Consider the following 22,900-nt stretch of genomic DNA (forward strand, 5'->3'; position numbering starts at 1 on the left):
TTCTTCCATGGGTTGATTTGGTTTATTCAGCTTGTATATAAAGAGTTGTTGTAGCCTATATTTTTGCCAGTTGTAGTTGTAGTTTGCATTTTAACCTATGCTGTCACCCAGTAGAGGCTAGCTAGTTTGAAACCAGGTTTTAGTGTATATTTATTGATAATGTTATATTTGCCATAAATTGTTTCCCTTCAATCTCCCCTGCAAAAAAAAACAAAACAAAAAAAAAACTATTTTTTCCCTTTTTCCAACTATTGAAATAATGATTCCATCCTCACAATATCCAAAGCTTGAAACCCAGCCTTTGCAAGCATTACAAACCACATGAGATTTCAGTCTCTCTTTAAAGCTTAACGCCTCTGGGAGCCACTCTCTTTTCCATGTGACATTTTTGCATTCCAGGGGAAGATGGCAATGACAATGCCTGTTTCCCCCCCCCCCTGTATTTTCTTCCCACTTTTTATCACCTGTGAGGGTTTGCATTACAATTATGTACACAGAGACACAGGAAATGTATGCTTGTAATAAGATAAGAGAAAGACAAGAAATATATACAAATGACATTTAACTGCACGTGTGATTAAAAAATAATTAAAAATGTTAATGTTTCCTGGCATCAAATTACGTTTATCACACTTTTTTTTTCCTTTATTGTTTTAACACATAAAAGCATCACAACAACAATATACAAATTTTTTAATTAAAAACACATTTACACATGCAACATTAGGGTAAAGACAATGAGCAACTTATTGGATAATTCATTCGGTGTTGTGAGAATTAAAAATGCAAGTCACAAATCTTACTGTGATGTTCACAAAAGTTATTTACTGGTTCTCTACCTACCTTTAGGCAGCTTTTTAAACAGTTTCAACCAAAATTAAGTGGAATGCAATCAAACTTTGAGAGACTATACAAACAACCTTAAAACACCTTCTCTCAGTCTTACCAGACTTTTAAAAGTATGCCATGGCAACAAGATAATTTGCCCTGCAATATGCAACACAAAATCAACACAGCTGAAAATAAAGAAACTGGCTTTTGTTTACTATTCGTATAGTGTGTCAATTACAAAATATCACATTAATAACAGAGGTCACAACGTGTCCTCTCAAACTGGTTTAGGTGAAAAGAGGTATTCTTAAGATCATTCCAGAGAAAGATGGAATATGATGGCAGAGAACAATTACCTTTATGATTATTGCTCCAGATCTAAAGATTTATGTTTTTTAAAGATTAAAGTTTTTTAGATTATGTGTTTTAAAGAGGTTTGTGATCCCTTTGGCCAATAGCCCATCGGTTGACATTATTTTCTCCTGTTTGTAATGATTGTCTACTCAGTTCTTTACAAGAATGGTTGCAACTTGCACAGCCAAGACACTGAAACACATTGATAGACACTGAAAAATATGCATTATGATGCTGCCAAAATTACAATATTAATTACACAGGAAATAAAATTACAAAGGTGTTTTTTTTTTTTTTTTTTTTTTTTTGTCCCACCCTCTCTCATGCTCTGTCATCCACAGTCTGGGTTTCATTTTGGGTCCCTGTTGCCCTGCAAGTTCCTTTTGTAGTAAGTCTGTGACCACTGCATATGATGTCACTTGGTTCAGAGTCCTAAAAGAACCATCGAAATGCTTCCCCGTTGTTTACCGGTGTTCTCTAGAGAAAACACAAAAGGAAAGTATAGAGAATCAGTCCCACATTAGTTAAAGCATTAAACGTTGCTACATTTCACCCTATCGCTACATTAATCCAAATGTTTACCAGGAAGTCAAAAGTCAAATAAGTCTCTTTGCTTATTAGTTTATTCAATCTGCAACTGACATAAAAGAAGACAATAAATCCTGCATCTTATTAGGTTTTTGTCCTGATGTCTCCTGCTTGAGTATTCATATGAACAAATACATTTCTTTCTCAAAACAGGGCATACAGTAACAAATACATTTCAAATACAAATACATTTATTTTTAGATTCCCTCCACAACTGCACAATGAACCACACTACCAATTGTACTGGGTATGGGAAGACCACAGGGTAGAAAGAGTAAAGGGAAAAATTTTTTGTTGTTTTTAGGTGAACCATACAGAAAATAGAGCATGTGACAGAAACAACGATTTCAATTTTTTTTCTGTGTTAAAGTAAAGCACATGTTCAGTGTAGTAATTATGTAATTTACAGTATGTCACACATATTTTTTTTTCCCTTTTTCTTTTCTATTTCATGTCCAGAGAGTACTGTTTGGTTCTCCCGTAGTATGATGTGTCTAATTACCTAACTACATAAATAAATAAATAAATAAATAAATAAATAAGAAAGCCTTTGAGACAAAATTTGAGCCAGTGGTCTAGGATAATGGACATATAAGCTTAAAGGCTCAAAGCAATGGAGCATTCAACAGATTTTAATAAGCAAAATAATGTAACAAATCAAAATAGGTATGAGTGTCAAAAGAACCTTTTTTCAAACAGCATATATATTCATCTAAATCAATAATAATCACCACAAATGAATTAAAATGGCAAGAAACACAAGAACATCAATAATATAAATAAAATCAGTAAAACAGTAAAATAATAAAGTAACCTACACATTTTATTCAAACCTGGGTGCATTGCTGGGAAATTGAGAACAGCATCTATCACTGAAGGCATTCCAGATTAATTGAAACTCCACACTTTACTAAAAACTGCTTATGTTTTCACTCAACATTCATGTTCACACTTGACATTCCAGTTTGCACTCAATGAAAAAAAAAAAAAAAGAAAAGAAAAAAAACCTACTCTGTGGTTATTCGAGTCTTTGTTGTGCTTAATGAAAAATGACATTTAAACTTTTGACCTCTTACTTTAAGAGTAATAAAGATACGACTAGACCAACACAGATCTTATTCTGAAGGAGCTGAGCTCCCTTAACCTCAAAGTTCCAGTCAGAAAATAAGGAGAACTATTTTTCACGATAAGCAGCAAAAAAGTATTTTAATGAATGTTCTGAATCATAGGGGGTAAAGCAAAAAATCATCCAAAATCCTAGCCCAAGGGTGCATGACGATGATATCTTCAGTAAGAGACAGGGACAAAGTAGAGTAATTTTCTTCTCATATATAGCCTATGTTGTATAGCTGCCAACCACACACACACACACACACAAAAAAAAAAAATCCCAGTGTTGAGATTTTTCGAAAAACGAAAAAAATAAAAAATAAAAAAATAAACTTTTTTTTTTTTTTTTTTGAATGAGAAACCACTGAAATAAGTTGTGGCTTATATTTCCCCATTGATCAGTCCCTGGTGGAAATGTGGCTCGCTGTAGACAGTAATGACCCTGATGTGCGTGGCCGGCATGTCTGCGTTTTGTTAAGTCTCGCACTATTGATCTGGTTGAGGCTTCCTGAGTGCTGCTCAAATTCACTTCCAGCCGTCTCTCCTCGCCTCACTGCTGTGACCAGGCACAAAGAGAGCTCAATTAGCACAGCTCGATGACGGCTCTCTCCCGCCTGCGCACTCCATCAAAATCACTCCATCAAACCACCCAGAGAGAGGGAGGGAGAAGAGAACAGGAGATTGGGGGGTAGTGATACAACCGGGAATGCAAGTAACTTTGAGGTTTTATTTCCAATCAAAAGATGTCAGGACAAATACATGGGTATACATGTATATAATCCTGCATTCAAAGCTTAGCCTTTGTCAAGAATACAGAGATTCTATTTGTTCTAAAGTCAGCTAATATTAGTAGGCCTATTTTGTAAAACTGGTCTGATTTGGTCCAGAATCAGATAATATCAGAGCTTATCTTTTGGTAACACTTTATAATAACATTCAGTTGTAAGTCTTTAAGTGGTTAGTTAATGATTAACTAATCATTTACAAAACATGACTATGCGTTTCATAAATGTTTAATAAATTATGTTACATTTGTTTTTGTATGTTTTGCTCACATCAGGAGCACAGTGGTTAAAGACTCCATGTGTTTCAGAGAAGACAGCGGTCTATACCCTCATCACAGTACACACTACAATGTTCAACACCTGTTATAGATGATGTGTAAACGCATGAATAAATAATTTAATCATTTATGAACGCATAGTCATGTTTCGTAAATAATTAGTTAATCATTTACTAATCACTTGTAAACGACTTGTAACGGAATTTACAAAACATACATAAAATGTTAGTATATCCCTTGCTTATCATTTATGAATGTTTTGTAAATTATTAGTTCATCATTAACTAACCACTTATAAATGACTTACAACTGACCATTATTATAAAGTGTTACCCAACAAGGTTTCATTTGTTACATTAGTAAATGTATTAACCATGAGCAATGTATTTGTTACTGCATTTGTTTTGTTAGTGTTAGTTAAAAATACTGCTGTTCACAAGTTCTTCATGTTACTTTAATGCAAGAACTAATGTTAACAAATACAACTTTGGATTTTAATAATGTATTAGTCAATGTTAAAATTAACATTAACAAAGACTAATGAATTCTGTAGAACGTTTCGGTTACGTATGTAACCCTCGTTCCCTGAGTAGGGAACGGAGATGTTACGTTGAGACGACGACGACGTAACTCGTAGTGACCACAACAGGGAAGTGCAGTTCATTATTAGTTCATGTTAACTAATGTAGCCACTGATAACTGATGTTAACCACTGATGCTAACTAATGAGACCTTATTGTAAAGTGTTACCATTTTTCTTTATAATGTGTGTGTGTGTGTATATGTTTTATGAGGACATTTCCATGGACATAATGATTTTTATACTGAACAATCTGTATATTCGAGGACATAGATTTTGGATATTGCCATCTTTTCTTTTATTACCAGGACGACACACACACACACACACACACACACACACACACACACACACACACACACACACACACACACACACACACACACACAATAAAAAACTTTAACATTATAAAGAAAAGTGGCTGTGTTTGGGGGTTTGGGGATACAGTTAAAAAGGATCTATTTAAAATGCTAAAAATATAACTATATGAATATATTTATTATATTAAAGGCAGGGTAGGTAGGATTTTTCTAAAAAAAAACATTCCAAATTTGTTTAAACTGTCTTTATATACCAATACATAATTAAAATGTAAGTACTCTGAAAAAGAGAGTATAAAAATCGAGTGTCTGTAGACCTCTCACGACTGTTGTAAACACAGCTAATTATTTCCATTCACTCCACCCCCTCCCTTCTGAGCTCCTTCCAAAGCCCCGCCCCCAAAACACATGAACGCGTGACGCCAAACGCTCAGGCTCAGCTGGAAGACGCATTTATTTACCTGAGACGAGTGGAGAGGAAGGAGCGCAGTGCATGCAGTGACATCATGTCAGAAACACATGTAATAAAATACCTAACTTTATCATTATAAATATAAACAAATAAGATTTCTTTTAGTACTCACTATCAAGCTAGCATATCGATACTGGTAAAGTTTAAAATATACTTTGTTTGATTCGGTAACGACTCTCCGAGCTATATTTATAAGGCAAAGCTAAAAACAGGTTGCATTGATACACGTTTTTCCATTAGCCTACCATCAGTTACACTGTGATGAAGGTGAATTTCGTGTAAGATTCATAACATATACGGTGTTTTGCGAGTTTCCATGATGAAAACATTGTTGACTCTGATGAGGAGGACTACACTCCGGAGACAAGTACCGCTTCGTCGGTTCGAGGACAGGTCCGGGGTTGAGGGCGAAGCAGAGGAGGTCGTTCAAGAGTGCGGGCAACCAGGGTCCGAGGAAGTAGTTTTTGCCTTGTTTGCCTTCGCTCTTTTTCAGAGCACTTACATTTTAATTATGTATTGGTATATAAAGACAGTTTAAACAAATCTGAAAAAAAGTTTTTTATAAAAATCCTACCTACCCTACCTTTAAGGATTTGGGTAACGCTTTAGATTACAGCCCGGAAAGTACTGCGTAATTAAGATTAATTTACAGTGTAACTTTCGGTAATTATAGAGTATGTATAAAGTACTTGCATGTAAGTATAAGGGAAGTTTGGGGAATAAAGGTGTAACAACCAGGAGAATAAAAAAAATATTTATACTGTAAGTATTATAGAACTAAGGGGTACTTATTCTACTATTATGACCTTTCTGTAATAATTGTGTTCCAATATACTGTATAGGCTTTTTAAAAAAGTACAGGGCACATATCTATGCATTTATACAGCTGTTTTTTTTTTTTCTCTGTTTTTTTTTTATAGCAAAAGTGTCGATGTTTAAATTTGGGTTTACATGTTTCAAGGCAAGTAAAGCTAAAACTATTGCATTTTTTTTTTTTAAATACAGGGAAATATACTCTTGTTCCATGTAGTTACAGGGTAAGTGTGACATTGTGGGCTGTAAATTAAAGTGGTGCTTGTTACAATCTTGTTCCATGAAGTTACAGGTTAAGTACAATAAAAATACATGCACACATCTAATATCACTGATACAGAAACCTTTATTTGAAAAACAACTTATTACAATTGGTCTGAAGCAATAGTCCACAGTTTAAAAAGTTTAAAATATTATAATTTTTCTTACAAACACCCATTGTTTCACTTCAGAAGACACTGATCCATCCAGTGGGGTCGTATGGATTACTACAGTTATTATAACAAGCTACATAAAACAAGAGTATCTTTCCCCAATATTTAAGCAAAAGTTGCAATAGTTTTCAGTGCACTTTTGTTAAAAAGATTACTGTATAAATGCATAGATATGTAACCTGTAATTTTTAAAAAGCCAATACAGTATGTATTGGTGCATCATTATTACAAAAAGGTACGCAGTTTGTGTTCTTGCTAAATTGCTCCCAAATGTAAGATTGTTGTATCATAATAGTAGAATAAGTACCCCTTCTATAATACTTACAGTATAGATAAATTTTTATTCTCCTGGTTGTTACCCCTTTATTACCCAAATTTTGCATATTGTTCCCTTATACTTACATGCAAGTACTTTATAGGTACACTATAATTACCAAAAGTTACACTGTAAAATCGCTTTAATTCTATTAATCCTCTATTCTTACCTAATGCCTTCAATAATCAGCATGGATGTATTTATGTGATTGAGATAAAGATACTGAATAAAGAATACAGTCCTATGTCCTGCTCACAAAAGGAAGACACATCAGAGCCAAAATCAGGCAGGCTGAATGAAAGAGAGTTCTGGATGCAGTGGGGGTCCTAACAGCCATTGACACTGATTGGGGATGGCAGGTGCAGTTAATGACATGGGCCGTGTATGTCCTGCTCTGATTGAGGTGAGAGAGAGTAGAAGGAAAGAGAGGAGAGATGAGTGCTGACTCATGATCAAACCCTAATCAAATGGCAAAAAAACACACACAGACATATATATGCACTGAAACACATGCAAATTTTTCACGCAAAAACACGCACACAGATTTTTTCTCTGTCTCACGCACACAAACAGACATACACGCATCCTATCCAATCCCATCCCTTCTCCCCCACCCCCAGCAGCCCTGATATGGTGATTCGTGGAGGCCGCAGATAAACCATTCAAGACCATGAGGATGATAATGGCAGATGCTGCTTAGACTCAAATTCAATCAGCAGTGGGCTGTCAACGTGGATGAGTTTAAGAGTGAAACACGCTCGCTAACGTACATTAAAGACACATCAGCTGAAGTAAAACAAAAACAGCCTTGGATGGAAGGGACAGTTTGTCTAATCATGACATCCTGCCATTCAAAAATTTAGGGTAAAAAAAAAATATATATATATATTTATTTAGCATTTAACATTAAATTGATTACTGTTTTTACTGTATTTTTTAGCAAATAAATGCAGCCTTGGTGAAATTAAGAAACTAATTTCAAAAACACAATGTTTCCAAACATTTGACCAGTGCTGTATATTTTCTCTTTTTTCTTTGTATATTTTCTAAAAATATGCAGGAATGTCCACTACATTGCTAGAAAGTTTTCTGTGGGTTAAAAAAAGAGGGTAAAGTTTAAGAAACAGAAGGCTGATGGGGAAACAAGGGGGGTTGGGGGTTCACTGACAGTGGCTGAGACCCTTGTCTCTTCACGAGATGAATACCAGTCCAGGCAGTGTGCTGATGTGCTCCAGAACGCTCATTATAACGCACAGCCCATACGTTGCCCTGACATATCCATTATTTATTAACGTATGGACTAGGGAACCAGGCCACCATTCATGAATACAATCCTTTAGAGGCAATTCTGACAGGTTCTTTCAGAAATAAATAAATAATCCTTCACTTCTTCCTTCCTTCATGGCTTATGTGCCCAACACAAGAATAGCTCATATGCTCAGACTGTTTCTGCCGCGGAACCTGTAAACATATTTCACATGCATTCACTGCTCAACAAAAAAAGAATTGTGACAGACCGTTATATTGTCCAGGCCGATTAATCCAACTCATATTTTGAATAAATATCATGCATAATAAATGTTGTTTATTTCAGCAGATTTGTGTACATCTCACATGCAATTATTAAACAAGGCATGGTAAGTATTTTACCCTTCAGTATTTTATTATGGTAACTATATTTACGATGCTACAGTTATTTATACTGTAAATTCTAGAAAATAGTTTAAATCATATATTATTCATTCTCAAATGGTGGGTTGTGACCCAAAAAATATATTGCAGGTGTGTTCTGACACTAGGATTACAAACGATGTAAAATGCAAATAATCAGATGCAACTAAACATATAATCATGATATCTGATCGGTTGAGCCGCGTTCGAAACCGTTGTAAATTACTCAACAAACATACACCTGCTGTGACCGCATTACATTAGTATTACTGTGCAACTGCCGTTTATGATTCTTTATTGCTGCATGTACTGCTTGACAATCTCTTTGGAACTACATTGCTTGGCGGAGGAATAAATGTGTTATAACGTTATATTTTTTGTTGCTGGTGTTTATTTTATGAATAAAATAAATATTAAAATTAATATTTTTATGGAAAAACCGTTTTATAAAAGCAATAAGCCCATTGAAGCCATGTTTTACAGTGAATTTAGAACAGCTAAGGGGCGTTGTTAGGCACGACGCGGAGCGGAGTTCTAAATTAACTGGGCTTATTGCAATTTATAAAAAATTGGTGTTTTCAACTGTAATTCCAATTGGATGAGCTGCATTTGAAGCCAGTCAAATAGTAAATATATGCACACAAAATAAGCACACATGAACACATTATTTGAATACTATATGTGACCCTGGACCACAAAACCAGTCACATGGGTCAATTTTTTGAAATTGAGATTTATTTAAGATAGAAGAATATTTGGTCGAGATACAACCATTTGAAAATGTGGAATCTGAGGGTGCAAAAAAATCAAAACATTGAGAAAATCGCCTTTAAAGTTGTCCATTTATGTTTGCGATTGTGCTGCATTCACTCACAACAATAAATGTTTTATATATTTACAGTTGGAAATCTACTAAATATCTAAATGGAACATGATCTTTACTTAATATCCTAATGATTTTTGGCATAAAAGAAAAATCGATAATTTTGTCCCATACAATGTATTATTGGCTATTGCCACAAATATACCTGTGCGACATGTGACTGGTTTTGTGATCCAGGGTCACATATTAGTGTCACATTTAGGGATGTCCCGATCCGATCACGTGATCGGAAATCGGCCCGATCACGTGGTTTCAGACTCGATCGGAATCGGACGTTACCTCCCGATCATGACTCGGATATATATGTATATATTTTCTCATTCTTTTTTAACACATCTATAGTTATGCGGTGGCACAGAGTTACACCGGTTTCACACTGCACGCGTTAGCAGAGCGTAAGCAGCGCAGGGGCAGTGCATATGGTGAGCAGGTATGGCAAGCCAAAGTATTCATAAACGCCTGGTCGGGCGTCTGATTGCACACTGACACGTCAAAAGCGTGCGTTTCGACCGCCAAACGCGCGTCCCTGATGCGCGATTTGCCATAAAAGCGCACGTTCTTAACGCGCGCTTTGTGGTCACGGAAAACGCGCGTCACAAACGCGCGGTTTTTGCATCAAAACGCGCGTCCTCGACGTGTGATCTGCCATTTAAAACGCACGTTTGAAACGTGCGCTTTGGGGTCACCGAAAACGGTTTCAACGCCCATTTTTGTTATTATAAACGCGCGTCAAAAACGCGCGTTTATAATAACAAAAATGGGCGTTGAAACCGTGTGTTTTGACTAGGACAAAACGCACGCTTTTGACGTGTAAACTGTTAACCCAAACAGGCAGTACAAACGTGTGTGAAGTTTCCAACCAGGCAAAAAGGACGCGTCAGTGTCATTGGCTCCTGAAGGCTTGGGTCTAACCATTTCTGTGGGCTTAGGGGGGTTTAGCTACTGTTCATAGACTAGGCTACCACCATTTAACATGCCATAGATCAGGTTATTCAGCCTATCTATTTTGTCCTTTTTTGTAGAACTTATAGAAATAATATATTTAAATTGCAGTTTTATCAAGATTTAGATAAAAATAAAATTGCCTTGTTTTTCTTCACTCTTGCCTTTGTCCCTATGTGGTTTTGGTCTCTTGTATTATCATTAAACCCAAGCAAAACAGCATGGAATTATCGATGGCAAATTTTACAGAGGAGGGGATTATAATTGGTGAGTTATTATAATCCAATAGTTATCATTTAAGTTTAAAAAAAGAAAGAGAGAAAAAACAACGTTTTTTTATTTTCCAATTGTAATTTTGGTAACATTTTACAAAAAGGTTTCATACATTAAGTACATTAGTTCACATGAATTAATAATGAACTGTACTTCTACATGTTAATTTCAAATTTCATTTCAACCTTTACTAATTAAAACTATTAAACTATTAAAACAAAAGTTGTTGTTAACATTACTTAATGCACTGCGAACTAACAGGGTACTAAAAGGGTACACTTCTCAGATTAGTAAAGTAAAACAAAGTTGTTAAAGTAGTTTAAGTTTATGAACATTTTAAATGTATACAATACATAATGTTGTTTATATATATATAATTATTTTTATTTCTTTTTTACAAAACATTTTCAACCCTAAATTTTCAAGAAAATCAATGTTAAATATCTGGACAAGTTCTGGGCCAGATTTTAGGTTGATGTCTCAATAAATGAGCTTTAGGAAAGATTGTATTGTGCGCAGTACCAAAATTTTCCACTAGATGACATCCAGACTCCACTGATGAGATCTTCGACTTCCATGTATGGTTTTTAGTGATCTGAACCTTATTTCCATACTATTCCAAATATGTATGAAGTAGACATCCTATTCAGAAATAGTTAGGGCAGTAATGTTAATATTTTATTTGAATTCAATCTCTAAAACACATATAAAAATGTACGGAAAGAATCAAAGCCCGAGTTATAGTTTGCCTCCACATCACAAATGAAGAATCTATTGGTATTTATCTACTGCTGTCATTTCTTTTGATAATTACTTGTTTGGGGTGCTCCATTTTTAATTTAATTTAATTTTAATTCTGTAATGGTAATGTATGTACAGTATTTCAATGTACAGTATATTACACCTCTTTAGATGCTATCTTCAGTCTAAAAATGTATTTAATCAAGTAAGAATATTCAAATATACAAAAATACAATCTAGATATACATCAAAATAACTTGAAGGTTACAAAAAGTAATGCAAGAATGATTTAATGTAATTTCAGAACCGTTCTGAGATAGTATTTTTCATGTCGTGTATGTTGACATTTAGTAGGCTACACTATGATTGCCCAAAGAATTCACATTTAACTTTTCAATGTTAACAAATGTATAGGTAATGCAGAGGAGTACTGTGTGCTTTGCAGCATGCTGCAGACGAACCCAACGTATTGAAATGGTATACAACTTACAATACACACACCCAAAAATCATTAGTTTAACTTTATGTGCCATGTTTTTAGGGCCCAAGCCCTGAAAGGGCGAAGGCCCTATTGTTTTCGGATTGATTATTTTTAGGGCCCAAGCCCTGAAAGGGCGAAGGCCCTATTGTTTTCCTTAGGATTATTTATTATTATTATTATTATTATTTTTCTTACGACTATTCAGGCACTTTTGGGGCCCTTAACATGCTCGAAAACTCTTTAAACTTTGCAAACGGGTCAGAACCCGCGGCCATCAGGGCCGGGCTGAAGCTGGTACCCGGGCGTGGCGGGGGGGGCTCGACAGCGCCCCCTGGAACGGGGTCCGAAAACTTGGCCCATAAATCAAACATGCTTGCATGTAATCATCCATTTGAACGGGTCACAAATGAGACAAATGAGCAAATTTTCTGTAAAAAAACAAGACATAATAACAAAGCCAGTGTTACTTAATGGTCAAGTAGTTGAAACAGTGGGAACTTTTAACACACAACGTCTAAGTCTGCTCAGAAAATTGAACTGTTTGGGTGTCAGTACTAAGATTATTGAGCTTGTGTATATCACACACATTGAAAGTGTTTTAACTTTTCATCTTTCTGCTTGGTTTGGCCATTTAAACTGTAAGCTTAAGAAAAAGCTTAACAAGATAGTGTTAATGGCTAGTAAGATAGTAGGAAAACCACAAAAACAATTGACTCAAATATACATTGACAGAATGAGTAAAAAGGCAAGAAAGATCACAATAGATAGTACTCACCCTCTCTCTAGTGAGTTTGAACTTTTGAAGTCCGGGAGGCCCTTCAGAGTGCCTCTGGCTAAAAGTACTTTTAAAAAATCCTTTATTCTGAATGCCATTAGTATCCTTAATCAAATTAAGTGACAACAACAAATGAGTTAACTTGATGTATTTAAGTATATTTTTCTTTTATTTTTTAGAAATATTCTCTCTTGTACGAGTTGTTGTTTGCATGTCTCTTGTATTTGTCGAGAATAAACAGGGATCTTGGAGTTTTCCGCCGTCGCTGGAATAATCACGGCCTGCGCACTGAGGGATTTAGCCACTTTTATTTGAAAATAAATCTATCGATCTAGATGTAGATGACTATCCATCTATCTAGAGATGTAGAGATGGATTATCCATGTTAATGGGTTGACTGGTTTTATTTGGTGCTAAATGAGGTGAAGACTTCATAACATAAGCCTTAAATCATATAAACAGTATTTATTTATATTTGAAACCTGGTAAGATGCATCACATTTGTAGAAAATAAATTGGATAAAAAATATAATTGATTGATCCCAGGATGTAAATTAGTTCTGTTACCATTGCTCACATTTAAGAAAATAAATAAAAAGCATATGTTAAATCTAAAAAATTAGGATGACTTGTGCATGTTTGAAATAATGAGGGTGAATAAATGTAGACAGAATGTTTTGAATTTTGAGTGAACTATCGGATGTTTCTGTAATTTGGTCCCTGTAAAGCATCTTGGTGGCACCCTGCTCGCAAAAGTGATACATTTTATAGTCATTATATATATATATATATATATATATATATATATATATATATATATATATATATATATATAAAGGTTATGTTGCTTAACAAATTTTCATTACAACTGCATCGATCAAGAACCACATCTGTACGCTTTTCCCCAATCAAATGTTAACTTTTAAAGTTTGAAAACTTGAGGTATAGATATACAGCTAGAATGGTATTAATGTGCAAAAGAAGGCAATCTTATCTTGGTAAAAAAAAAAAATGTTTTCATAAAATTGCAATCTAGATATTTTCTTTGGCCTACACAAGAAAAAGAAAATGGAAAAAATATAGGGACAAATTAAGTTCTTATATATGTCCTGCCCTGAGCACAAGCTCTCATTCTAATCCTGTAAGTCTTAAATACTTCTATAAAGTATAAAATACCCTATTTAAACACTAAGTCTTAAAAAAATTAAATGGATAATATCACCTCTGTACTTAATTACTGTTTGTCTGTGTTGAGCGCACAATATTTGAACAAAAAAGTTTCGCCACCTGCTTGTGATACCTTCAAATGTAAGCACAACAAAAGTCCACGTTGTTCTCTAAAGACAGATACTGATTAACCTGCATTGATTGCTTACCTCCACCGTAACTGATTTTCCCACACAAATGTTAATGATTTCATGTTAGACCTAGAATGACCACTAATGTGTTTATTTACAAAAAGGCATGAGCGAAGAAAAACAAGGCAATTTTATTTTTATCTAAATTTTGATAAAACTGCAATTTAAATATATTATTTCTATAAGTTCTACAAAAAAAGGACAAAATAGATAGGCTGAATAACCTGATCTATGGCATGTTAAATGGTGGTAGCCTAGTCTATGAACAGTAGCTAAACCCCCCTAAGCCCACAGAAATGGTTAGACCCAAGCCTTCAGGAGCCAATGACACTGACGCGTCCTTTTCGCCTGGTTGGAAACTTCACACACGTTTGTACTGCCTGTTTGGGTTAACAGTTTACACGTCAAAAGCGTGCGTTTTGTCCTAGTCAAAACACACGGTTTCAACGCCCATTTTTGTTATTATAAACGCGCGTCAAAAACGCGCGTTTTCGGTGACCCCAAAGCGCACGTTTCAAACGTGCGTTTTAAATGGCAGATCACACGTCGAGGACGCGCGTTTTGATGCAAAAACCGCGCGTTTGTGACGCGCGTTTTCCGTGACCACAAAGCGCGCGTTAAGAACGTGCGCTTTTATGGCAAATCGCGCGTCAGGGACGCGCGTTTGGCGGTCGAAACGCACGCTTTTGACGTGTCAGTGTGCAATCAGACGCCCGACCAGGCGTTTATGAATACTTTGGCTTGCCATAAGCAGGAGCAGGACACGCGCGTTTTGCTTTCACACTGGCAGCGTTTGTCATGCGCGGCTGAACCGCGGGTTGTGTACAGACAGAGTACTCTATAATGGATAAGTTGGCATTGCTTTATTTCGTTTTCAAATACATTTAAGAGAAAAGACTTGTCAAGAAGCTTATTTTATTAATAATTTCATTTATATAACTTTTGGTTCATCTTATTGTTCTGGCAACAAGTTTGTTTTTCGACATTTGTTTTCTTTTGAAATTGCTGTTGGTCATTTGATCGACTGTTTTAAAACACAATAGATATCATCAATGCACTTTTTGGATAAAACTGCGGTGTATTTTGGCTATGATCAATGCATTGTCACTTTAATTCAGCGTAAGCGGCGCAGCAAAACTAGACTCGGCGCCGAAACGATCGCGGCACTGCTGCTTCAGCTCTGCTCCTGCTACGCGCTGCCGCGCCGCCTCTGCGTGCACTAAGTCCAAAAGTGAAGAATTTATGTTATTTATTACTTGATTGTTCAAGCTACCTCACAGAAGTGCTCTGTTTGTTAACAGAGTTGTTGAATGTTAAAATAAGGTGAATTAAATAAAAAATAAGGAACATCCTGGATCTGTTTTTCGCTCTTCTTTATTCTTTTTATATGTATTATAGAAGTATCGGATCGGGACTCGGTATCGGTAGATACTCAAAATCAAATGACTCGGGCTCGGACTCTAGGGCAAAAAAACCTGATCGGGACATCCCTAGTCACATTACGTGTAGGACAAAGCTCATGGAGACGAGGAGTATGTAGAAATAACATTTAATAATCAAACTCTCAGGGGAAACACCAAAAACGCACGCTTACATTGACGATAACGGACAAAGACTGAAGGAGAACACAAGGTATAAATACACAGGGACAAGATAACTATTAAGGTGATTGACAATGCACAGGTGAAAGACATGACTAATTAGAACAATCATGGGACACTAGGTCACAGGACTGAACCAAAAACACAATGAAGGGAGGAAACACAGATCATACATATAACAATTAGTGCATCAACGGGTTGTTAAATGCTCTGTATTTTCATATTAATCCATGTATTAATAACGTAAAGCAGTCCTTCTCTCTGATATGCAGATCTGCATTACTATCTATTATGGGATAAAAAGTAGCAAAATCTCCAGTATGATCGTATATACAGTACTATGCAAAGGTAATGTATATGACATGTCATACTGCTCAGCCTATCATTAAACTGTATTATGCTAGTATGTATTTATAATGTATTTAATTTTTCAAACTGTATTTTTATCATTATTAAGCTGTCCATCAACCACCCTGCTCTCAAAATATTGCTACTCAATCACACTCAATCAATCACGTCGCATTGTTGTCTTACTGTTAGTCAAAACAGCAGAAATGATTCATTAATCTCTTTGTAATGACAAAATATATCTGTGTTCAAATTAAACACTCCCAGCAAGTAACCCTGATTCTTTATTGCAGGCAAAACAGAACAGAGGATGACATAATCACAGAAACAGAGGAAAAATTCAACATATTCAAGCAGTTCAGGGCTGCTCTCCAGAAATAAAGTTTCTCTGGTGCAGTCAGCCCAAACTGATGTGTTATATATTGCCTGTCACTCTATTCTACAGGAATATTGGGGCGTTGCCTAGCTCAAACCTGGAAGGTACAGCAATCCATCACCAACATTCACAGGAGGAGATCTCATCTCAGTCTTGGTAGCCAATATCCCAGCCGCTTGAATGCCACATAATAGGGACCCGGTTCAAGGCTGTTTCAAACACCGCTCATCTATACTTTCCACATTCTGCAGTTGATTGCTTTAGCCTTACATTGCAACGCCTTCATACAAACAGAATGAATGATTAAAAATAAAGACAATCATATTCTAAAACATTGCTTGTACTAAAATAACTTCTTTCTTTTTTTTTATCTCATCCCTGCTGAAAAATCCAACATTGCTGGTCACCAGCATAAGGTATGTTTTGCATGCTGGGACCAGCATGGGATACTGGTTGCTGGTTTGCTGGATCCCAGCATGGGATGCTGGTTGCTGGGTTGCGGGTCCCCAGCATCGGACGCTGGTGTGCTAGTGGACCAGCATAAGGTATGTTTTGCCTGCTGGGACCAGGTTTGGATGCTGGTGGACCAGCATTATGTTGTCTTTTGGGTGCTGATATGATCCCAGCAAGACCACAACAAAACTTTCTTATGTGTTAAAGGTACAATATGCAAGATTTTTTTTGGCCGCTAGAGGGCGCTACATTCCAAATAGTAATCGATTGCCAAGTTCACGCGCGTGATCATAGGTAACTAAACCTATGCGCGTGAACTCGGCAATCGACTACTTTGGACTTCAACCGAAAACAGGATGTAAACACAGGTATTTGCGCTGGCTTAAATAACATCATTTTTATACATATCTTTCACATCTACTGCAGTCAGATTCACTCGTGTTCACTCAGAAGGAATCACTCACATTTTCTGTGCACTTGTAATGACACATCAAGGATGTTAAGAGGCTAAAAGCAGGTTTAGTACTTGCCCCATTGAAGTCAACAGGGTGCAAATTTTAAAAATAGAATAACTCGGTGTAGGCAACACCGATTTTTGTCGTTGTTCTCTGTATTGACAGCACTCCAAATGTACAAAAAAATGAGCTCAATGTTAAAATTGACCGGAGTTCTCCTTTAACAAAATATATAACACTGGCCTTGAGATTATGGGATATTTTAATGCAAAACTCTTACATATTGTACCTTTAAATATCACTTTTCTTAGTGTGAACAAACTGCTTATGATTATGCTTTTATTAAGCATTTGTCTTGGTTTTCATATGTTTTGCAATTACACAAACTCTTTTAAACTGATCTTAACTGAATTGTGTACAGATCTTTTGAAACAGGAGACATTTCATTTGATGCTTTGAAATGTTTTTCCACAGTTTACCAGTGACATTGATTAATAATGTAATCATAACTAAACAATTTTTAAAAAAATCAGCTATACTTTCAGCAGAGGAAGCAAAAGAAATTACAAAGTTATTATCATATAATTCAATAAATCATATTAACCTTATAGTTTTTTTTTTTTCATTTCCATCATTAATGTGTTAATTATATAAATATGCAAGTGAAAACAATGCTTGTCCCCAAAACACTGCTTGCAGACAGACAGCTGGCCTACGCACACTGAACCCTGCAAGACCATGCAAAAGCTCCGACTTGCATGAGAACAGTATGAATATGCTAGACCAGCATTATACCAGCATAAATCAGCCAAGACCAGCACTATTTCAACACCAACAAGGGGTGCGTTTCCTGTACATCGATGGAACTTGCTGCTAAACTACCATAGCACGATGCATCGTTGAAGAAATCAAATAGCTAGTCACGACCGTTTCCCGAAACCATATTGTCGCAAATTTGTCATTCAACCACGTTGGTTGATGTTATGCACGTGAGTAATAACTTTCATTTTAATGAATCAGTTTCAGATTGAATTAATGCTATAGATTATTTTTGCTATAAATTACGGACATGGCATATGAGGACTATTTCTCATATATCTCAGTTATTTTGCTTTATGTCCAGATTCAGTCATAGGCTCCTTCTTATAGCCTACTAGAGCACGGACGCACATTAAATCTCTTGACAAACTAAAAGACATAAACAACGTTTGCATATATTCTAAATAAAATAGATAGATTGTACTGAATGTCAGCTTGCTTATTTTGCTCAAGATAACGATTTATTAAGTCCACGTGTTATTCAAAAAAGGAATTATGCTTCTAACCAACCACACAACTTTGTGATGCTGTTTGCGAATGTTCGTTGAAACTATGGTTTCGGGAAACACAGACTCGTTGAACTATGCTGAATCAGGAAACGCACCCCAACACCCTGTCTGTCTGTCTGTCTGTCTGTCTATCTGTCTGTCTATCTATCTATCTATCTATCTATCTATCTATCTATCTATCTATCTATCTATCTATCTATCTATCTATCTATCTATCTATCTATCTATCTATCTATCTATCTATCTATCTATCTATCTATCTATCTATCTTCTGTTTACAGAGCCTGGGCTTGTCACAGAGACAGCACACCTATGTCAGTGATAACTGTCAAGTAGTAGGAATATTCTGTGTTGAATTCCAAATGCAAATTCCTTACAACACCTTTAACTTGAACTTGAAGCAATGTCTTATTTACTTATAATACATAATGGTTGATAGCTTTTGATAGCTTTAGGAGTTTACCACAGTAATCAGACCACAGAGCAATGAAAGAAAATTGGAATTACTTATTTACTGCAAGAAAACATGTCTTCAGACAAGGACAGAGAAAGAAATGTTGAAGAGAGCAGTTAGGAAATTCAATATCCATGTCGTCTTCTGAGCACATATTTGACCTTGTAAGAAAAATAAAGACCTAGAAAACCATAAAGTACATCATGGTCCATGTTTCCCTCACACAATACTCTACAAAGATAGAAATCAAGGAGAACTGTTACAATCAAGCTGGAGAATTCATTAAATGCGTTTACCAGTTTAATTTTACACAGACTGGGTAGGTACATGACCTATGCAATTAGCACAAAGCAAATAAATAATAACAAAAACTATTTAGTTTTAGTTTTAATGTATTTATTTGTTGATCTCCAATGAATGTACACTGCACATGTGCCTAAAGGGGCACAATCAAATTGTTTCTTACAATAAATGCGTCCAGAAAAAAAAAGTGTTGGCCAAGTGTTAAGTGCTTGCTATCATGCTAGTGACACAATATCAATTCTGGTTTGTGTCATCTCTTAAAGGTATAGCGGAGGATCTTTCCGAATTTTAGATAAGATCCGCCCTCTCCACTTTTTGAAAAGTTTGATTGATTCACCAGAATGATTGACAATTAGGAGGACCAATAGTATAGGTATTCCACCCGGAAGTAAAAAATCCTCCGCTATACCTTTAAGCATTATCATCCATCTCATCCTCTCTGTTAAAAGTGGCAATAAGATAAAATAAAATTTAATTAATATTAAAAAAAAATTAATTAAATAAACACTGCATTCCAAAGTGGCACCACATTTTATAAAAACCAATAAATATTTTCAATATCTTCCAACCAAAATTTCAGTTTTCTGATGAATACATCTCTATTATAATTTGAAGTTGCACAGCATTCAGTGTCTCTAAACACAGTCTTCCCTGAAGAAGGCCATCCTCCATGTAAGTAAGCTTTCTGTAAGAGCACTTCTAAGATATTTATAAGATATTATCATTTCTTACAGACCACAACCCCATAAACAGAGATAATACATGGAAATGGGGTTGACGTCACTGTAAGCTGTTGATCTACATCAAGAAAATTAAGATTTTTAGAAGGAGAAGTGACACAAGTAGAGAAGGTTCAAAAGAGGATGGTGAAAGAGTGAGAGGAACACAGTGGCAGCAGGGTGCTTTCTAAGGGCTCTCAGGGGACATTTTGTGGCTTCCCTCCCTGTGGCGGCCCGCAGGCTTTTAAAGAATGGCAGCGGGACGTCAGTCACTGGCATCAGCACAGGAGAGTGACTGAGTGCAGCATAGCGATGAGTCATGTGGGTGTATCAGTACGAGGGCTAAGCGATCTGAACAGATTGCTTGTTCTCAGAAATGTTAAATCAAAATGCAAAACAGGAGTTGACTCGTCTTCCTCTCTTAACAGATTCACCAGCATATGTGTGGACAGCTTCTTGTGGATCACTAATATTTAAGGTAATTAAGCTGAACCTCCAACTGCCTGAGAAGCCCTCAGGCTTCTCTGTTTACAATGTTATTTTAGCCATCTTCAGGACAGAAGAATAGGTCTGTGCTATTTTGTACTTAGTATAATAATTATCTCTAAGTCAAGCCAATTCTTTATTTAAGTTCTTCTCTATCTTAACCATAATTTTGATTATAAGATATATTCTGAAATAAAAAAAACTAATTTGGTTGATAGAGATAATCTAATTTAGCAGAAATATCTATGTATTTTGAAAAGCACCCTGCCTGTAACACCAGGGGCCCGTTCTTCGTACGTTGCTTAAAACATCCGAGATCAAATTACACATCCAAGATGATATCATCGTGCTAATCATGATCTGGCTAATTAGGTTCTTCGAAAACACTTGCCGGGTATGATTAGTATAGCTGAATTGAGTTGTCTGAGATAATTGCGCGTTCATGCGCTGGTTTAAAAGGGGATATGTATCGATAGTAGAAACATTGATCAGCAACGCTGCTATAGGCTGTTCAGCGTGGCCAAAGAGCGCGCACAGTTTTTCTCCTCAGCAGAGCAAGATAGTCGAAGTTTATTCGGAATTTTAATGTTTAATCAAAACGCCAGGGAACACCTCAAAGTCTGCAAAAGCCAGGAGAGAGGGCTGGCAAAAAGTAGCAGACAATTTAAATCCGTTAGAAGTGGCCATGTTAGATGTTTTTATAACTTATTAGCCTACATATTTGTATTTTAATAATTGCATAATTACTTTGTTCATTGTAATGTCAGAGTCCCCACACTAGAACATGGGAACAAATAAAAGTGAAGTACAAAATATTCTACATAATGGTAATTTTTAGTTATATTATAGTCTCTTTTATAAAATGCACTGTTAAATAAATGGTTGTTTGTTTATAAAAGCAACCAAGAAAAAAGCTGAGAAAAAAAAGCTAAAAAAAAAAAAAGATCTTAGTAGCCTACACTGTAAAATAATTTTTGCTGCATTAAATTAAGGCCGTATTCAACTGTTCAATCTTGAGGAATGATGAATTGCTTTGACTTGTGAAAGTGAAAACTGATAAACTTATGTTAATGTAAAAATATTTTGCCATGACTTATTGATCACATTTTTCCCAAGTGTAGTTCATTGTAATGTGTTTTCCTCTTTTGTGCACTTTTACATAATACACCAACACTTGTATCTGTTCCCAAGAAAGTGGTGGCTGAAATATGTGCAGTAAGTGGACATTTTCTAACTTTCCAAAGGAAAGAAAGTATAAGACTTTGTAATGTCCATTTGTTTCCATTGCACTGGACAGTGAATAAACCCTCTCAGATAACTGTCATATGGAGGAACTAGCCTACCTGCAAGTGCATAAATAACTTTACTTAATTTATACTTGTATGCTTTATGGCTGCAATATACTGTAAGTTGCAGGATTCCACATCTACAGAAAGGCCTACAGAAGAGTCTGCCCAGACAGAGGAGACATAGGCCTACAGGTGGGCAGTGTATAGCCAACTTTTCCTTTTTATTTGTTGCATGAGGCATGTGTCTAATATCTCTTGTTGCAGACACTTGACCACTGGCTTTTCTTTACAAAGAACAATTGAAATAAAATTCAAGGAACTAAGCATATTTGTCTTTTATTAAACATTTAATGAAAAGTGTTTTTTTGGCAATGTTGTGTAATATGGCACATGCATCAATGTCACAGGCCCTGACAGGTGTGCAACCCTCAGACTTTTCAGACACTGAAATATTCCCTTTAGTTAGCCAAAGTTCATTTTATTGTGTGCCCTTGTCCTGGCTAGAGCTGCATTGTAACTGGTTTGGGTCAGGGAATGGGGTCATTAAACACCTGTCTGCAGGCAGGAACATGTAATCACCTATGAAGAAATGCAGTTCTGTTAGGATCAGCATAAGTATATGCAATACAGTGAGCTTGATATTTAATTGTGGAACTTTCCTTACCACTTTCAAATAATGTGCATAAATGTGAATCTCTGAAAATTCTTAAGTCATGCACAGATCCTGGTCATTTTGCTTTCACATTTGTGATATGGAAGATTTTAGCCAACTGCCTTTTTTTTATTTGATATAATATTACTAATCTGGAATATTAAGAATCACAATAGTAAATGGGCTGCACATGATTTACATTGTGAACCCTTCTGTTCACACAATCCCCTTCATTGAGGCCTTGATGGCAGACTATGGTCTAGCTAGCCTATAGTCTACCAATCACGTTAGTGAAGCCTGAGTGACATACACTGTAATCGTGATCATGAATGGCATGATCTTCATAAAAAATTATGATAGCCTAAAAAAAAAAAATAACGAGAAAAATATATCTCAGAAAGTCAAAGTGCACTATCGTGCTGCGCTGGACT

At 35.8% G+C, this 22,900-nt stretch overlaps 1 protein-coding gene across 1 annotated transcript in view; it reads right to left on the reverse strand.

Moving 5' to 3' along the window:
* Positions 1-1,617: 1,617 nt before the first annotated feature.
* cxxc4 (CXXC finger 4) overlaps positions 1,618-22,900 on the reverse strand; it is a gene marked incomplete at both ends in the record, with an annotated part of 38,928 nt that continues 17,645 nt past the window's right edge. The window contains one exon of the mRNA XM_081360447.1: positions 1,618-1,662. Within this exon, the coding sequence (XP_081216573.1) occupies positions 1,618-1,662 (45 nt within the window). The remainder of the gene's footprint in view (positions 1,663-22,900) is intronic.

The sequence above is a fragment of the Scardinius erythrophthalmus genome, assembly GCF_964197995.2.
Source record: "Scardinius erythrophthalmus genome assembly, chromosome: 3".
Taxonomy (NCBI): Eukaryota; Metazoa; Chordata; class Actinopteri; order Cypriniformes; family Leuciscidae; genus Scardinius; species Scardinius erythrophthalmus.